This window comes from Ovis canadensis, chromosome 8 (genome assembly GCF_042477335.2).
Source record: "Ovis canadensis isolate MfBH-ARS-UI-01 breed Bighorn chromosome 8, ARS-UI_OviCan_v2, whole genome shotgun sequence".
In the NCBI taxonomy this organism is placed as follows: Eukaryota; Metazoa; Chordata; class Mammalia; order Artiodactyla; family Bovidae; genus Ovis; species Ovis canadensis.
In genome coordinates this window covers 16,516,230-16,531,514 of record NC_091252.1, presented here as the reverse complement: position 1 = coordinate 16,531,514, position 15,285 = coordinate 16,516,230, and the positions used below count along the sequence as shown (strand labels likewise).

Below are 15,285 nucleotides of genomic sequence, written 5' to 3'. Positions count from 1 at the left end.
CTATTGAAAGTATTTGTGCATGAGAATAGCATGAGGCATGCTGTGCCTTAAAAATACTAATTTAAATGCAGTGTCTAAGGGGGAAGAGACAGAGAAGGACTATTGAAATTATTTTAACATGAAAATAACGTGATGTAAATTGCCTTAAAAAATACTAGTTTGACTGCAGATTGACTTTGATAGCTGACCAGGTAAGAAGTGATGGAAACTTAATTTATGAAAGTGAGAAGCAGGCAGATGTCAAGAGATTTTGAAGGTGGAATCACAGAACTTGACCGGTGATTGGGTATATAAGGAGGTAGCAAAGGAGGAGATAGGAAAAACCATTCATTACTGTGTGAATGAAAAAAAGTTGAAAAGGGAGAGTGGAAATGACAATTGGATGTAGACCTGGGAATTTTAGATGGTGGTAGGAATCACCTGAAGAGTCAAACCAAGTTATAGGAATTTGGAGTTCTTTGGAAGGAATGATGCTAAAGCTGAAACTCCAGTACTTTGGCCACCTCATGCGAAGAGTTGACTCACTGGAAAAGACTCTGATGCTGGGAGGGATTGGGGGCAGGAGGAGAAGGGGATGAGGATGGCTGGATGGCATCACAGACCCGATGGACGTGAAGCTGAGTGAACTCCGGGAGTTGGGGATGGAAAGGGAGGCCTGGCGTGCTACGATTCATGGGATTGCAAAGAGTTGGACACGAGTGAGCGACTGAACTGAACTGAACACAGAAAAACTGCAGTATATAAGATGATCTGGGCAAAAGGTATAGACGATAGCTAAGGACAAAATTTTAGGGAATCCCTACACTTAAGAATAAAAGGAAGAAGGAACAGAAGATAGGAGGTAAACTAGCTATCTCTTATAGACTGAAGAAGGAGCGAAAGTATTCTAGGCGCAGCAGTGACCTGAGCAAATCCTTAGATGGGAATTGGGCTTGGTGTGATGAAATGGGCCAGGGTGGAGGCTTCATGTGGAGAGGCGGGGAGGGGCAGGGGCAGATGTGTGTGCATAGGGTTTTGGAGTTAACTGATGAAGAAGGTCTTCAGCTCAAAAGTTTTATCTTAAAATCTGGTTTTAGTAACAAGTTTAAAGGACAAAAATCTCGTGAGTCCAACCTTGTATACTAACATTTCTTTGTTATTTAGGGATCAGACTTGTTATAACATAATTCCACTCTACAATTCAATGAAGAAGAAAGTTTTGTCTGACTCTGAGGTATTTAATATTTCATTACGATTACTACATTGGTTGTGTCCAATATATAAAAAGAAATTTACACATAGTAGTTTTCAGACAACTGCTATTAAGAAATTTTTTTTTTTTGCCTAATGCTATCAGTTAACTTAAAAAAAAAAAGAGTCAGAATTGTTTCAGTTAAAATTGTTTTAAACAGTGGGTGGAGGGAGACGTTTTAAAATGAGTCAGTTAAATGTTACAGTATCATATATACTATGGGTTTTCCAAAATATAAAGGAGATAATTGCTATTAAAAGACTGTAGGGTATAGTGGAACCTTGAATATTTTATTAATCTGATAAATTCTTGCTTCAAAGGAAGAAGAGAAAGAAGATGCTGATGTGCCAGGAACTTCTACCCGGAAAAGGAAGGTAATAAATTTTTGTTTTACCAAAGTACTTTATATGAATTAAAATGTACTGAGCAATTTATTTACTTTTAGTAGTTTCAAAGATAGATTAAGTATTACGTCTAAATCAGCTTCCATCACAAAAATGCATGGTTTTCAGAACTAGATGAATGATGCTTTCTTTTATCTGAATTACTCTATTATTACCTAGTTATCCAAAATTAAAAATGAAAATTGTATTGTATGTTATGTTATTGATATATTTGAACATTTAATTTAGGACCATCAGCCTAGAAGAAGATTACGTAATAGAGCACAGTCTTACGATATTCAAGCATGGAAGAAACAGTGTCAAGAGTTGTTAAATCTCATATTTCAATGTGAAGATTCTGAGCCTTTCCGCCAGCCGGTAGATCTTCTTGAATATCCAGTAAGTATTTCTGAAAATGATTTTTGTGTATATATATATGTATCTTATACATGACAGTTTACTATTTATTTTTATGATTATAGTTTATTTACTTTTTATTTGAAACATGTTCCCATTATCCATCTGATTATGTAGAGCATCTAAATTGAACAGTGTGGTAAAACAGAAGTAGCCCTGGACTAAGACTCCAAAGAACTGAGTTATTGTCCCAGCTCCGCCTCTTACCAGTTCTGCAGTTTTGAGCAAGTCACTTAGTTTTTATATCTGGTATATTTTTACCATATCCTCTTCCATTCTCATTTTATGGATTTATTATGGAAATTATCTAGGAAACAATAATACTTATTATTAATAATTATAATCTCTGAGATTAATAAAAATCTCAATCATTATTAGAGTTATAGAAATGGAATGAGACTATTACTACTTATTATTAAACACTAAAATAGATTTTAAATTGAAACACTATGTAAATGTAAAGTGGTATTATTGTATATGTAGGTTATGCCAGTTTATGATTTTTATGGAATTCATGGTAGAAAGTTTGAGTAAACATGTTATAAGTATTTATTTTTTGGTTGCAATCTTAGCAATCTAAATTTAATTTTGAGTGATTTTTGTATTCTTGTTTCAGTTATTAAAGATTGTATGGTTCAGATGACATTCATGGTTTCAAATGAAAATTAAATTTTTTATAAGAGATCATGACCTGGTTGTGTTATCTGTTGTGGCTTTATAATAAGTTTTGTTATGTATGTATTCTAATTTGCAATGGTGAAAACAGAGAAATTTCACTGATAGATACCATAAAATGACTTTTCTTACCATTTAAAAATCAAGAAACATGTAATCTTAAATTTAGAAGATAAATCTTTAATTCCTACAATGTGATAAATGAGACTAATTCAAACTCTACCATCCGAAAACCTCTTAGAAGAGATAAGCTAATGCTATAGTCCTCTGGTTTTCATTTCTCTTTATTTTTGGAGCCTGTGGATTTCCCTTTTGTTTCTTGCAAGCCCAAATATGTATTTCATAATCTCTAAGCCCAGGTGTCCTCACTGAAAACTGCCAGATGTTTAAAAAATTAACACAAATTCTACACTTTCTCAAGATAAGGAATGCTTCTGTACTCATTCTGTGAAGCCAGTTATTGTGGTGTCAAAAACAGTACTAAAGAAGAAAATGCAAAAATTCCTAATAAAATATCAGCAAATAGAATTCACCAGTATATAAAAATGGTTTTGTACCCTAAGTGGGTTTTTTCCCCAGGGATATAAGGGCTGGTTCAGTATTTAAAAATCAATCATTGTAATCTATTACTAAGGGAAAAATGACATCATATCAATGCAGAAAAGGCATTTGACAAAATTCAGGGCGCGTTTAAGAATGTACACATTGGGTATGGTACGCTGTAATCATTGTGGCCGTGGGAGGAAATGAGAATGAGTCTTGTAAGGAAGAAATTTATTATACTTGCATGTCCCAGAGAGGGGTTCACCAGATGCCACTTAAGGCTCAGGGCAAGCATAAGGTTTTAGTCAGGTTGCAGAAGATAGGAGGAAAGGAAAACCTTAGGCCAGAGCCTTAGGCCAGAGATTTCCATGAGAGGCAAGGCTGGGCCTAGTCACCAGCTTAAGATGGGCTAGTTTGAATTACTCCAGTGGACTTCAGGGTAGGAGAGTGGTCTCTAGTTGTCTTAATATTAATTCCTGACCCAGGATGATTCAGGGCAGAGGAAATACTGGTTGGTGTGTGAGAATTGCTTAAGGACATGGTCAGTTTGCATATGAAAGATATATTCCTAGCACAACCCTTTGCTATTTCTAAGAACTGCCTAGTCCTCGAAAAGAGGCAGTCTCTCCTTAGGCCTGTATGGCCCCCCCAAGTGTCAAAAGAGTATCAAGAATACCAAAAGTAAGATAATTAGTATAGTTGGCCCTATGATGAATGGATATCAACTAGACCTACATAATGTAAGAAAACACCACCATTAATGATAAAAACAAACTCTTAAGAAAACTAGAAATAAAAGGGAACTTCATAACTTGATAAAGAACATCTGTTAAAAAACCTACAGCTAACCTTATGCTTAAACATGAAAAACTGAATGCTTTCCCCCTAAGATAAGATTGTGAGTGATGCAAAAATATCCATTGTTATTCTCACCACCGCTATTTAACATAGTACAGCAAATTGTAGCCAGTGCAGTTAAGACAAGAAATGAAAATAAAAGGCATTGCAGATTGTAAAAAAAAAAAAACTGTCCCTGTTGGTAAAAGGCAGTTCTACTGTTTGCTTTATGATCGAACATATTTGATCATAATTTAAACTTGATGGGTTAGAGTCAAGTTACTGTATTTCAAAAAATGCAATTACATATTCTGGGGCTATGGAAAAGGTGTAGTATTATTTATTCCTCTTAAAAGATAACCATATTCAGATCATTTTATACTAGTCTGTTGCTTTTTTGTCGTTTCATTTGTCTGTTTCTATTACTTCTGATTTGTTGCTCTATTTTATACACGGTTGAGTAGGGGAGATTGAGTGATTGCACTTTCCTCCATAAAATGAAGTGTAAAGGCTTTGTGGCAGATGTTTACATTCATAATTCTTGATTTGTGCAAAGTTCCCAATTGTATTAATTGTATTACTGAAGTTGAAGTTACCAGAAGTAAGCCCTTCACGTTAATGTGATGTTATATTGTCATTGTTTTTATTGTTTGTATGTCAGTTTTAAAAATACAATTATGTTTCAGTGAATAAGCAGCCTTAAGAGTTTATGTGTAGCATAAAGTTTTGGGTTTTTTTACATCAAACTTGTAGTTTTAGAACTGAGTTTTTCAGTTTGTTTTAATCTCCTTTTCCCAACACAACTCGATGCTTTACCTGTTTCTGAAGGCAAAAAAAGGCAGAATTTATAAGTTCTTGAATGAGAGAAATCTTGTGCAATAAAAGGTAAAGGGACGTGAAAAAATAAAAAATGACTTGGGAAAAAAGAAACCTTGAAGAGGGAAATAAATGATTTTTAATAGTTCTAGTAGTTGCAGTCATCACAGAAATTGTATGTGAATCTCTCTTACGAGAAATAATGCATCATCATTACTATTAATAGTATGACCTGTTTTCCTTCTCTTAGGACTACAGAGACATCATTGACACTCCAATGGATTTTGCTACCGTTAGAGAGACTTTGGAGGCTGGGAATTATGAGTCACCAATGGAGTTATGTAAAGATGTCAGACTTATTTTTAGTAATTCCAAAGCATATACACCAAGCAAAAGATCAAGGGTATATAATTTAATTGCCTTTTTTTCTGTCTAAATTAAATGAAATTAGTAGAAAAGTATGTTAAGTAACTAAATCCTATGTTTAATTAAAATTTAAAGCTAAGTTGACAAACTTTCTATTAGGTTCTTAACCTAGTGGAAAGAAGAATTCACATCTTTGTATTGTATTCCTTTTGTGAAAAACCCTGATGTCATTTAATGTTAAGGAATGTTACTTTTCTTGAAGATCGTGTAGTTGAATAGATACTGTCCTGATACGTGTTAGAGGTATACGTGCTTAACTTTTTCAGCTATGTTCTGCTTTCTGGAAAGGAGCGTTTTTTTCTGTATAATGCTCATATAATTTAAAAAAAAATGAGTAAAACTATAAATGAGTAAAACTTTTTTTGGCCAAATACAGAAATAATTTGTCATAATGCTAAATAAAAAAATAATTTTAATAATGCTTCAGTTTTAGTGTTTGTCAAAAGAGATTGAGAAAAAGCAACATTTTAAATTCCAAAAAAATTTTTGCTAGAAAAATATTTAAATTTATATGTTAATATTTTCTGAACAGCCATTTTCTTTGCAGAATGTTTGAACAGTTATTTTTCTTTACAGATTTACAGCATGAGTCTGCGCCTATCTGCTTTTTTTGAAGAACACATTAGTTCAGTTTTATCAGATTATAAATCTGCCCTTCGTTTTCATAAAAGAAATACAATAACAAAAAGGAGGAGGAAAAGAAATAGAAGCAGTTCTGTTTCCAGTAGTGCCGCATCAAGGTATTTGATTTCTTTTAAATATCATCAACTGATCTATATAACTTTGTCATCTAAGTGGTAGAACTTGGTGTTTTTTAATACTTCCTTTACTATTCCCTATATTGCAGAATGATATATTTGACATGCAAGTTCCTATGATGTGGAGGATTTTTAATCTTTTAACTAAAGCTATACTAGTGTAAGTGCTTAAATTCAAACTGCTAAATCTGTACAGTTAAACAGCATTTTTAGGATAGTGATGGCATCATGCTTTCTGTCATATAACTATAGCATTTACAGCAATCCTTCACTAAATATTCACTTTTCAAAGGCTCACAACCATATGAAATCCACTACAAATCTCATATTTTAACATATTTCATAACAGTACAAATATTGAATCCAGCAGTATTATAAAACTATTTTATTCATCCCTATAGAATTATAAGAATGACTAATGATACTGTTTTATTTACAGCCCTGAAAGGAAAAAGAGGATCTTAAAACCCCAACTGAAGTCAGATATTACTACCTCTCCATTCTCTGCACCTACACGGTCAATACCACCAAGGCACAATACTGCTCAGATAAATGGGAAAACGGAATCCAGTTCTGTAGTTCGAACCAGAAGCAATCGAGTGGTGGTAGATCCAGTTACCACTGAGCAACCATCTACTTCTTCAGCAGCAAAGACTTTTACTTCAAAAGCTAACACATCTGCAGTGCCGGGGAAAACAAGTAAGAATCACCTACAGTTTCTAAACGGAAGTGTATATATATAATGCATTTTTTAATTTAAGTACTTATTTTGCCAAATGGGATATATTAGATTTAGTAAATTCCAGCAGACAGTGGAATTTTACTCTTCTTTATAATTAGTTTTACTTTTCTTTATCATTTTTGCACTTTAAAAAAAATTTTGTTTTATTGACAAAAGATACTGAGTGAGGTTTAGGAGTGTCAGTATAAGATAATGCTTAAAATGGTGGGAAAAATGGCAAATCTGATCCAAACTGCCTAAGTTTAAATCCTGGAAGCCAGACTCGATAGCAGTTTGCCAGCACTTGCCTTGATAATCTTTTGGTAACTGGATAGCTTCTGAAAGGACTGAAATTACTATGTAAGCCTTTTCCCTTTTTGAAAGTAGATTTCTTACAGAAGGTTTAAGCATCCTCCAGGTTTTGTCTTATTGGCTAGTTCACATAATTCACATTAGAAGTAATCTTAACCTTCTTGCTTGTTTGAAGGTTAAATAATTTAACTCTTAGCTTGTAATCTCCTGTATGTGTGTTTTAGTTCTAGAGAATTCTGTGAAACATTCCAAAACCTTGAATACTCTTTCAAGTCCTGGTCAGTCCAATTTTAGTCATGGCACTAGGAATAATTCTACAAAAGAAAATATGGAAAAGGAAAAGCCAGCCAAACGTAAAATGAAATCATCTGTGCTCTCAAAGACACCCCCTCTCTCAAAGTCATCACCTGTCATTGAGCAAGGTACCGTAGACTTACAAATGATGATTCTATTGGAGATAACACTTACATTCATTTTTTAGGTCGCTCATTTAAAAGTCATATATTCTGTATCAGTTGATAAATTTACTGAGACATCTTTTGATTCATACCAAAAGCAAACGGTATTAAGTTTTAAAAGCCAAGAAAAACTTGCTGTATGAAAAATAAAATCATATTCTAAAATCAAAGGCTTTTAATGATACAGATTTAATAGTTTTTAACTTAATTATTACAGAACCTAAAAAAGTATCTCCAACAAGTTTAAATAAGTTGAATTTAGTAAACCCAGTATAGCAGTTAATATTTCTTTTTTTCAAGTTTTTTCCATCACAGAATTCAACATATTGATCTTTAAATAATCCATATTCTTAAATTCTTCCAGATTCTTTTGTCTGCAGATTTTCATTGTAAAGCCTTTATGTTTGAAGGATGGAGAAAGTAACTGATAAAATACAACCTATGACATGTTAAAACAATTAGGTCTTCTTGGTAGCAGACAGCTCAAGGATATGCGTTTTTTGTCATGACTTCCAGAGTATGTCTAGACCATTTCCTTTTCAGTATTCCCCCAAGAAACCTCTCACAATTTAATTTTTGTACTGAAACGACCCCATTTGATTAATGATTTTGGGATCTACCCACCTAAATAAGCTTAAAATCAGTGAGTCATCCTAGCCTTCTCTTTAGCAACCAAATCTGCTTGTTTCTTTCTTGTTTCCTTAACATCTCCTAAATCCATTTCCTCTGTTCCATTCTCACTTCCACAAATTGTCATGCTCTCATAACTGCTATCCCTGCCTCAGTTCTCAACTCTTCGTTACTCAGTCCATCTTCCACTGTTCAGTGACCTTTCTCATCATGTGCACAAGACGCACACACACACAGAGTTAAGATCCTTCCCTTCCTTCAAGTCACACATGGAATCAGAATGTAATGTTGTTTGTGCCAAGTAGTGAAGAGTCTTGTATAACAATGTTGCCTAACATTGCAGCTGTCCTTACTTTTCTTTCTCCCTTTTCTGTCCCAGCCATCCTAAACCACTTGAAAGTCCCTAAATATTCTTGTCATTTCTTCCTTTGTTTGAATTTTTTTTCCCCTACTGGTTGTTTCCTATTCATTGCCTTTGTGGCCCTTGTAATGTTGATAGAGTTATTCTTTTTTACATTGTCTATCTCCAGTAGAATCTAAACTCATGTTTGCTCATGTTTTAATTACCTGTACTTAGTATATAGTAGACAATGTTTAAATAAATCAGCAAATGACTTTATATGTGAGTGTTTTTACATTTTTATATTAGCTTCCTTTCTGAACTGAATTCAGAGTTTTGAATGTTTTCTATTGGCCTTGCTTCTGTTAGTCCTGAATTCTGGAGAAATCAAATGTATGTAGAGAATTGGTTCTAGCATTACAATAGGGGAGGTTCAGTAGCCAATTCAGTTGATAGGTTTTGGGTATTACATATGCCAGTACAGTACAGAAATACGATAAGCTATTACATAACTCATTAATGATGACTTTGTTGGCACTTGAATTAACTATTAGAAACAAGAGTAGTGCTCTACAATTGAAATACAATACAAGCCACATGTGTTCTTGTAACCACATATAGCAACAGCAAACAGGTGAAATTACCAGTTTTAACAGTGTGTTTTATTTACTCCATTATATCCAGAATATCATTTCAATGTATAATCAGTATTTTAAAATGTACACTGCCTCAGTATTCAAATTTAATTAAAAATTGAGTTCCTCAATTGCAGTTACATTTCAAGTGCTCAGTAGCCACATGGTTAGTGGTAATACTATCACAGGATAGTACAGGTCCAAATGAATGATTTCAAAAGCTTTTTAGCTCTTAAATTCCTTTTTAAAAGAACTACATTGATTCTTAACCTTTTTAGGTAATGTATTTTGTCAAGTTTGAAGACCTTGTAGTTTTTTCCCCCCAAAAATGCACATAGGCATATCCACACAAAGTTTGGGCCAATTCAAGGGCTTCCCTAGTAGCTCAGATGGTAAAGAATCTACCTGCAAGGCAGGAGACCTGGGTTTGATTCGTGGGTCGGGAAGATCCCCTGAAGAAGGGAATGGCAACCCACTCGAGTATTTTTGCCTGGAGAATCTTACGGAGAGAAGAGCCTGGTGGGCTACAGTCCATAGAGTCACAAAGAGTCAGACACCAGTGAGCGACTAACATACACACGCACCTACCTACTACACCCCATCCCACCCCCTTACCTCCTAGAGTTCTTGAAGCCAGTCTGTAGAACTTCTGTAGGATATATTGACTGGATATTTATTTGCCAGTAGTCCTGTGTAAAACAAACAGAAAGATAGCACAGACCCTTAAAGAATCCTCAGGCAAATTAAGGGTATTTGTTGGAAAATAGCTGCCTGCTTTATGCACACGCACATTCACCACTCCCCTGTTAGGCAGAACCACTAATCTGAAGAAAAGTTGTTAGTACTGTGGGGTCAGGGTTGGAGGGCTTTGCCTTCTTCCCCTGCTCTTGGCTCAGATGCTCCTCCTCTGAGACAGTTACTTCTTGAAATTTACAAAGCACTCTGTGATTGAAGCCCAGGACAAAAAATGAAGAAACATTCTCTTTAATGTCACAAAGTGTAGAATTTTGGAAGAAAAAAGTGGTAGTGCATGTTTGTCATCTTTTTCTTCATCTGAAAGGGTAATAAGCATTTTTATTTTTTTTTACCATAGAAAGGCAGTTCATGATTTGCAGTTCCTACAAATCTAAAATTTGATCTTCAGATTTTTTTAAAATAAAGCATAATAGCCTTTATTACGGAGTTTGTTATAATGGGATTTTAATCCCGACGATAGTGACACACATAGTGGATGTGACTGATATGTGCAGCTAGTATTGCTTACGGTGGTAAATCAGTCATTTGCCATTCAGTAACATAGGTGATGGGACTGTTCCAGAAAAAGAGCTTGTGACGAAAACTGCCATTTAGCTGTTTTTCTTAACCCTCTTTTAAAAATTCTGTGAGCAAGAGTAATTTATTTCTACTCTTGTAAAAAAGATAGATGTATCAGAGCCATAGTAGTGTTTATGGACAACAACTGGTATAAATTATTCCAGTAGATGTATTCTCAAACCTTTTGCGTAGGAGTTAGTAGAAAAGGAAATCCTTTGTTACTTACGAGGAATGTAAAGAAATATTTAGAGTATAAATTCTTCTCTGACATCAGAGAGGTCATGGTCATCACATCCAATCGAGGGTTAAATAAGCATTAGAATCATTCCAGTTTTGATAGTCCCTTTTTCCACTTCCATCTGTAGTAGCAAAAATGATTAGAGGAAAGTAGAGGCGATGATAACGCTTATTTATTCAGATTACAAAGCGTAAAGGTCATAGATTTTATGCTAAGATTATTTTCCGTAATTGAGCTACTTGACAGTAGGAATATAGGAAAATCCTGTTAATGAAGTAGACCCTAAAATGTTTTGTTATGGTGAAGTTCCATATGAGTAAACAGGGTTACTTTGTATAATGAAAACAATGCTCATACATTAGAATGTGTAGTAAAGGTAGTAGGAGTAAGAAACTTGGCTAATTCTAGCTTTATCATAATTTGCAGAATTAACTTAGGTAATTTATTTGCTGATTTTCATTTCTCTCTTCTCAAGTCGTCAGTGACTTCATTAACGATGTTTCTCCTCTGTGAGTTTTAAATAGAAGATCAGTAATATCATTAAACTATTAGCTTTTTGTCAGTTCTTTTTCTCAAACTAGAAAAAAAAGAAATTAGGATTATATTATGTGTAAGTATAGCAGTGGGCTTACTGACTAGTTTGGGGGTCAGATAAGAGAGCAATTTCGTATATTAAGTGCACTGTTGTTGCCTTTCAGCAGACTGTAGAAACAATGCTCTTGTACCTGGAAGCATTCAAGTAAACGGCCATGGAGGACAGCCATCTAAGCTTGTGAAGAGGGGACCTGGGAGGAAACCTAAGGTGGAAGTTAATAACAGCAGTGGTGAAGTTACACACAAGAAGAGGGGTCGCAAGCCCAAAAAGCTCCAGTACACAAAGCCTGAAGATGCGGAGCAAAATAGCGTGCATCCCATCAGGGATGAAGTAGTTCCTTCCTCAACCTGCAGTTTTCTATCTGAAACTAATATTGTAAAGGAGGATTTGTTACAGAAAAAGAGTCGTGGCGGCAGAAAACCCAAAAGGAAGATGAAGACACAAAAACTAGACTCAGATCTCATAGTTCCTACAAGTGTTAAAATGCTAAGGAGAAGTAACCGAAAAAAGACAGATGATCCCATGGATGAGGAAGAGGAGTTTGAGGAACTTAAAGGCTCTGAACCTCACATGAGAACTAGAAATCAAGGTCGAAGGACAGCCTTCTATAATGAGGATGACTCTGAAGAGGAGCAAAGGCAGCTGTTGTTTGAAGACACTTCTTTGACTTTTGGAACCTCTAGTAGAGGACGAGTCCGAAAGTTGACTGAAAAAGCAAAAGCTAATTTAATTGGGTGGTAACTTGCACCAAAATATTTTACTTCAAAATCTATAAAGCAGGTACAGTTAAGGAGTATGTAGAACTAAGGCTTCTGCTTCCTTGCTGCTATGACGGATATGGGAATGTTATGATTTGATTTGCAAAAAAACAAACAAACTTACAAGACACTTCACTTCTTTAAATGAATATATATATATAAATATATACATATATATTTTAAATGTTTGCTATTTATTGCCCTTAGATAGGTTATGCATTTCAACATTCATTTCATTTACTGTTCAAAGCAAAAGAAATTGAGGCTCTATAATGAACTCCCAATTTATTTCTGGAAAAGACAGTTCTGCTACACTCTTAAGGAGCATATAATATTCCTTAGTGATAGAGCATTTTATGTTAAAATGAATTATTTTTGACCAAGCCAGGTACATTTCTGTTTATACAGAAGTCTTGCCCCTAGGAGGACAGGTGTTAACCAGAGTAGCAGTGAATTAAGAATTGTGTTTCCTCTAAAGATAAATTTTAAATTCCCACCATTTGATACCCTGAAAAGTTTAATTTTAATTATAGAATGTTCATCTACAGAGAATCTAGAGGAGGCTTTTGCTGTATTCCATTTCTGCCAAACTTAAGAGAAAAATGTACTGATGAAAAGGAATCATATCCACATTGGAAAACATTTGACTGTCTAATTTTTCAGACCTTGATTCTTATGTCAATCACTCAATCTCTGTTTATTGTGCCAAAGACTGAGAATCAGTGCAGTGGAAAGCCTGTTTTTGACTGTCAGGACAGCATACACTTTTTCAATATTGGAAAGGCTATATATTATTCTAAAGAGCAAGTTATTAAAGAGTTATGCTGAGATGTATCTTTTTTTGGTACTAATAGTAGAAAATAATGCACTGGTGGGTCCTTTGACAGAGATGTTTTAGAGAAAATGTTTAAGTGGTTAAAGGATTCAAGGAAAATAACAGGAAAAAGGTATGGGATTTGATGTTTACTTGTTAATCTGGATTAATGTCATTTCTAAACTTTAGACATATCTAATAGGCTAAAATGACTTACAAAGAAATGTGTCTGTGTGTGTATGTGTATATATTGACAAATGGGTATAATTGAATATATATACAAACACATACTTATATGCTATTACCCAGGTATAAATTCTTTTATCAGGATTTTTTAGATAGTGGTAGAATAAAAATAATTTTAAAATGTCATACTTTATAGTTTAATTTTAAGGGGAAGATTGGTTATTTTCAATTATTAAAGGTTTAAAAATAGGCCAAATCACTTTTTATGCAATCATGTTTTATACAGTGGTCTCATTGCACATTGTGTTTTTTCTGCACTTTTTACGGTATCCTTCACGCTGGTATGTCAGTATACACCCAAGAAAAATTCCATTTAATGATTGTGCCTTGTATTCTATTATTTTTTGCATCATTAGTAAAATTAAGTTGTCTATTGTAAATGATAACTATATGACTTAGGAGAATGTATTGCTATATGTACTGCTATGGAAAAGGAAAGCAGTTATTTATTTGTTTATGGTACAGTTATTTTATACCTTAAAAACCAACATAAATACCATTTCTATTGTTTAAAGATTATTGTCCATTTTTTAAAAAGTTTAAAGAATGTAGTATTTTCTGAGGACTGGTATGGTACAAAAATGTAACCAAAATTTTCAGATACTACATTTTTAAAAAGCGAGGATGGGGAAAATATGTATCAGCATGGCCCTGGTGTAGAAAAATAAAGTCTTTAATTGAACCTTGGCAAAATACATTACATAATTATTTCTGTAATATTTCTGGTAGGGATAAATGTTAGCTGTCAGTTGATTATGTCTTGAAAAAGAATGGAAAGTCATGCATTTGGGCTTTTTAGATTGTTTGTAACTAAATTTGTACAGAAATCCTCCTGTGAAATTAAGTAAACCATTTTCCAGATCTTAACTGGATTGCTGTGATTTTGCAGTTGAAAATAATTTCAAATTTTTCAGGTTTTTTGTATATTTATTTTTTTCTAACAAATATATTTAACTATATAATTAAAGTTCAGTAGTTAAACTCTTCATAATGCAGAAATGGATGGCTTGGTTGTATAGTGAAACGAGTCTCTCAGTTACACCATTATGGAATATAATAGTGTGTATGTTTGAAAATTAAGTCCTTAATTTGTTGCTTTTGAAGGCAATCTATTTGAAACATGTAATTTCCTGATGGTATCTGCATTGTATTAGAAAATAAGGCTATAAAATCAAGTTTTATAAAAAATATGTGTATAGTTTTAAGGTGTGTACAGAGAAGGGAAGAGCGTACACAGTCTTAAGAGTGAAATTTACTGCTAGTAGGGTGTATTAGTTCTAACACTTGAGCAAAAAAAAAGAGTATTTACCATCTTACCTGCAAGGCGGAAATGTATTATTCTAAATACATTCTGAAGACACTATATACTTATGACCTTATTTGCATATTGTTAGACACTGGTTTCCTAGGCAAAAATGACTTGGATCAGCTTCTTTGTAATTGAAACACTTAAAATGTATTAGTAATAACCAGGTATGTCTAGATTTTAATAGTTTTATAATTTAGCTTCTATACACTGCAAAAGTTGAATTGAGAAATTTAAGTTATCACCATAGTCTTGTTCTGTTTGACCACTAGAAGAATCTCTTCTTTGAGTCAGTTAACACCAGGTATATACTGTTTATAGGTCAAAGGAAATGTTGGCAGTTGTCTTAGGTGAGCAATAAAAGAATACTAAGTTTATTCAAAGTTTCAGAATACAACTTGTGGTTACATTCTTAGAAAAATGTAAATCAGTTTTTGTATTTTTAAGTACCTAACCCTAATACTATTCTCTCCTTTGACCCCAACATTCTCGAGTTCCAGTGAAATGTTATAAAATTAGAGAATGTTGTAGATGAGCAGATTAAACAGTCTGATTACAGTCCGATACCTCTGGGCAGTAGACATACACTCTTATTTAAAGTTGTATTGTTTTCAGTCTGCTATTATGGCATTGGACCGTTTTCTGCATATATTCATGAACTAAAGATTTGGCCTTGTTTTCATTGTTTTTATTTTTGCACATCACAAATTTGAAGACTGTTTGATAGTATTGTAACAAAATGATCTTCCTCTTTAAATTTATTTAGAATAAATGTGCAGAGTATTTGTGAGCTTGCTTAGGTCATATCTGAGACGCGAAGTTTGGCTGAATC

The 15,285-nt window shown here is 33.8% G+C and overlaps 1 protein-coding gene across 4 annotated transcripts in view; it reads left to right on the top strand.

Moving 5' to 3' along the window:
* PHIP (pleckstrin homology domain interacting protein) overlaps window positions 1–13,840 on the top strand; it is a 122,500-nt gene extending 108,660 nt beyond the window's left edge. The window contains exons 33-40 of one of the 4 annotated variants that reach the window (XM_069598043.1): window positions 1,144–1,213; window positions 1,552–1,605; window positions 1,864–2,013; window positions 5,153–5,305; window positions 5,905–6,068; window positions 6,526–6,785; window positions 7,344–7,541; window positions 11,436–13,840. In XM_069598043.1, the coding sequence (XP_069454144.1) occupies window positions 1,144–1,213; window positions 1,552–1,605; window positions 1,864–2,013; window positions 5,153–5,305; window positions 5,905–6,068; window positions 6,526–6,785; window positions 7,344–7,541; window positions 11,436–12,070 (1,684 nt within the window). In that variant the 3' untranslated portion in view covers window positions 12,071–13,840. Of the gene's footprint in view, window positions 1–1,143; window positions 1,214–1,551; window positions 1,606–1,863; window positions 2,014–5,152; window positions 5,306–5,904; window positions 6,069–6,525; window positions 6,786–7,343; window positions 7,542–11,432 lie in introns of all 4 variants that reach the window. The other 3 variants (XM_069598042.1, XM_069598045.1, XM_069598044.1) reach the window with 3 other exon arrangements.
* Window positions 13,841–15,285: the final 1,445 nt, after the last annotated feature.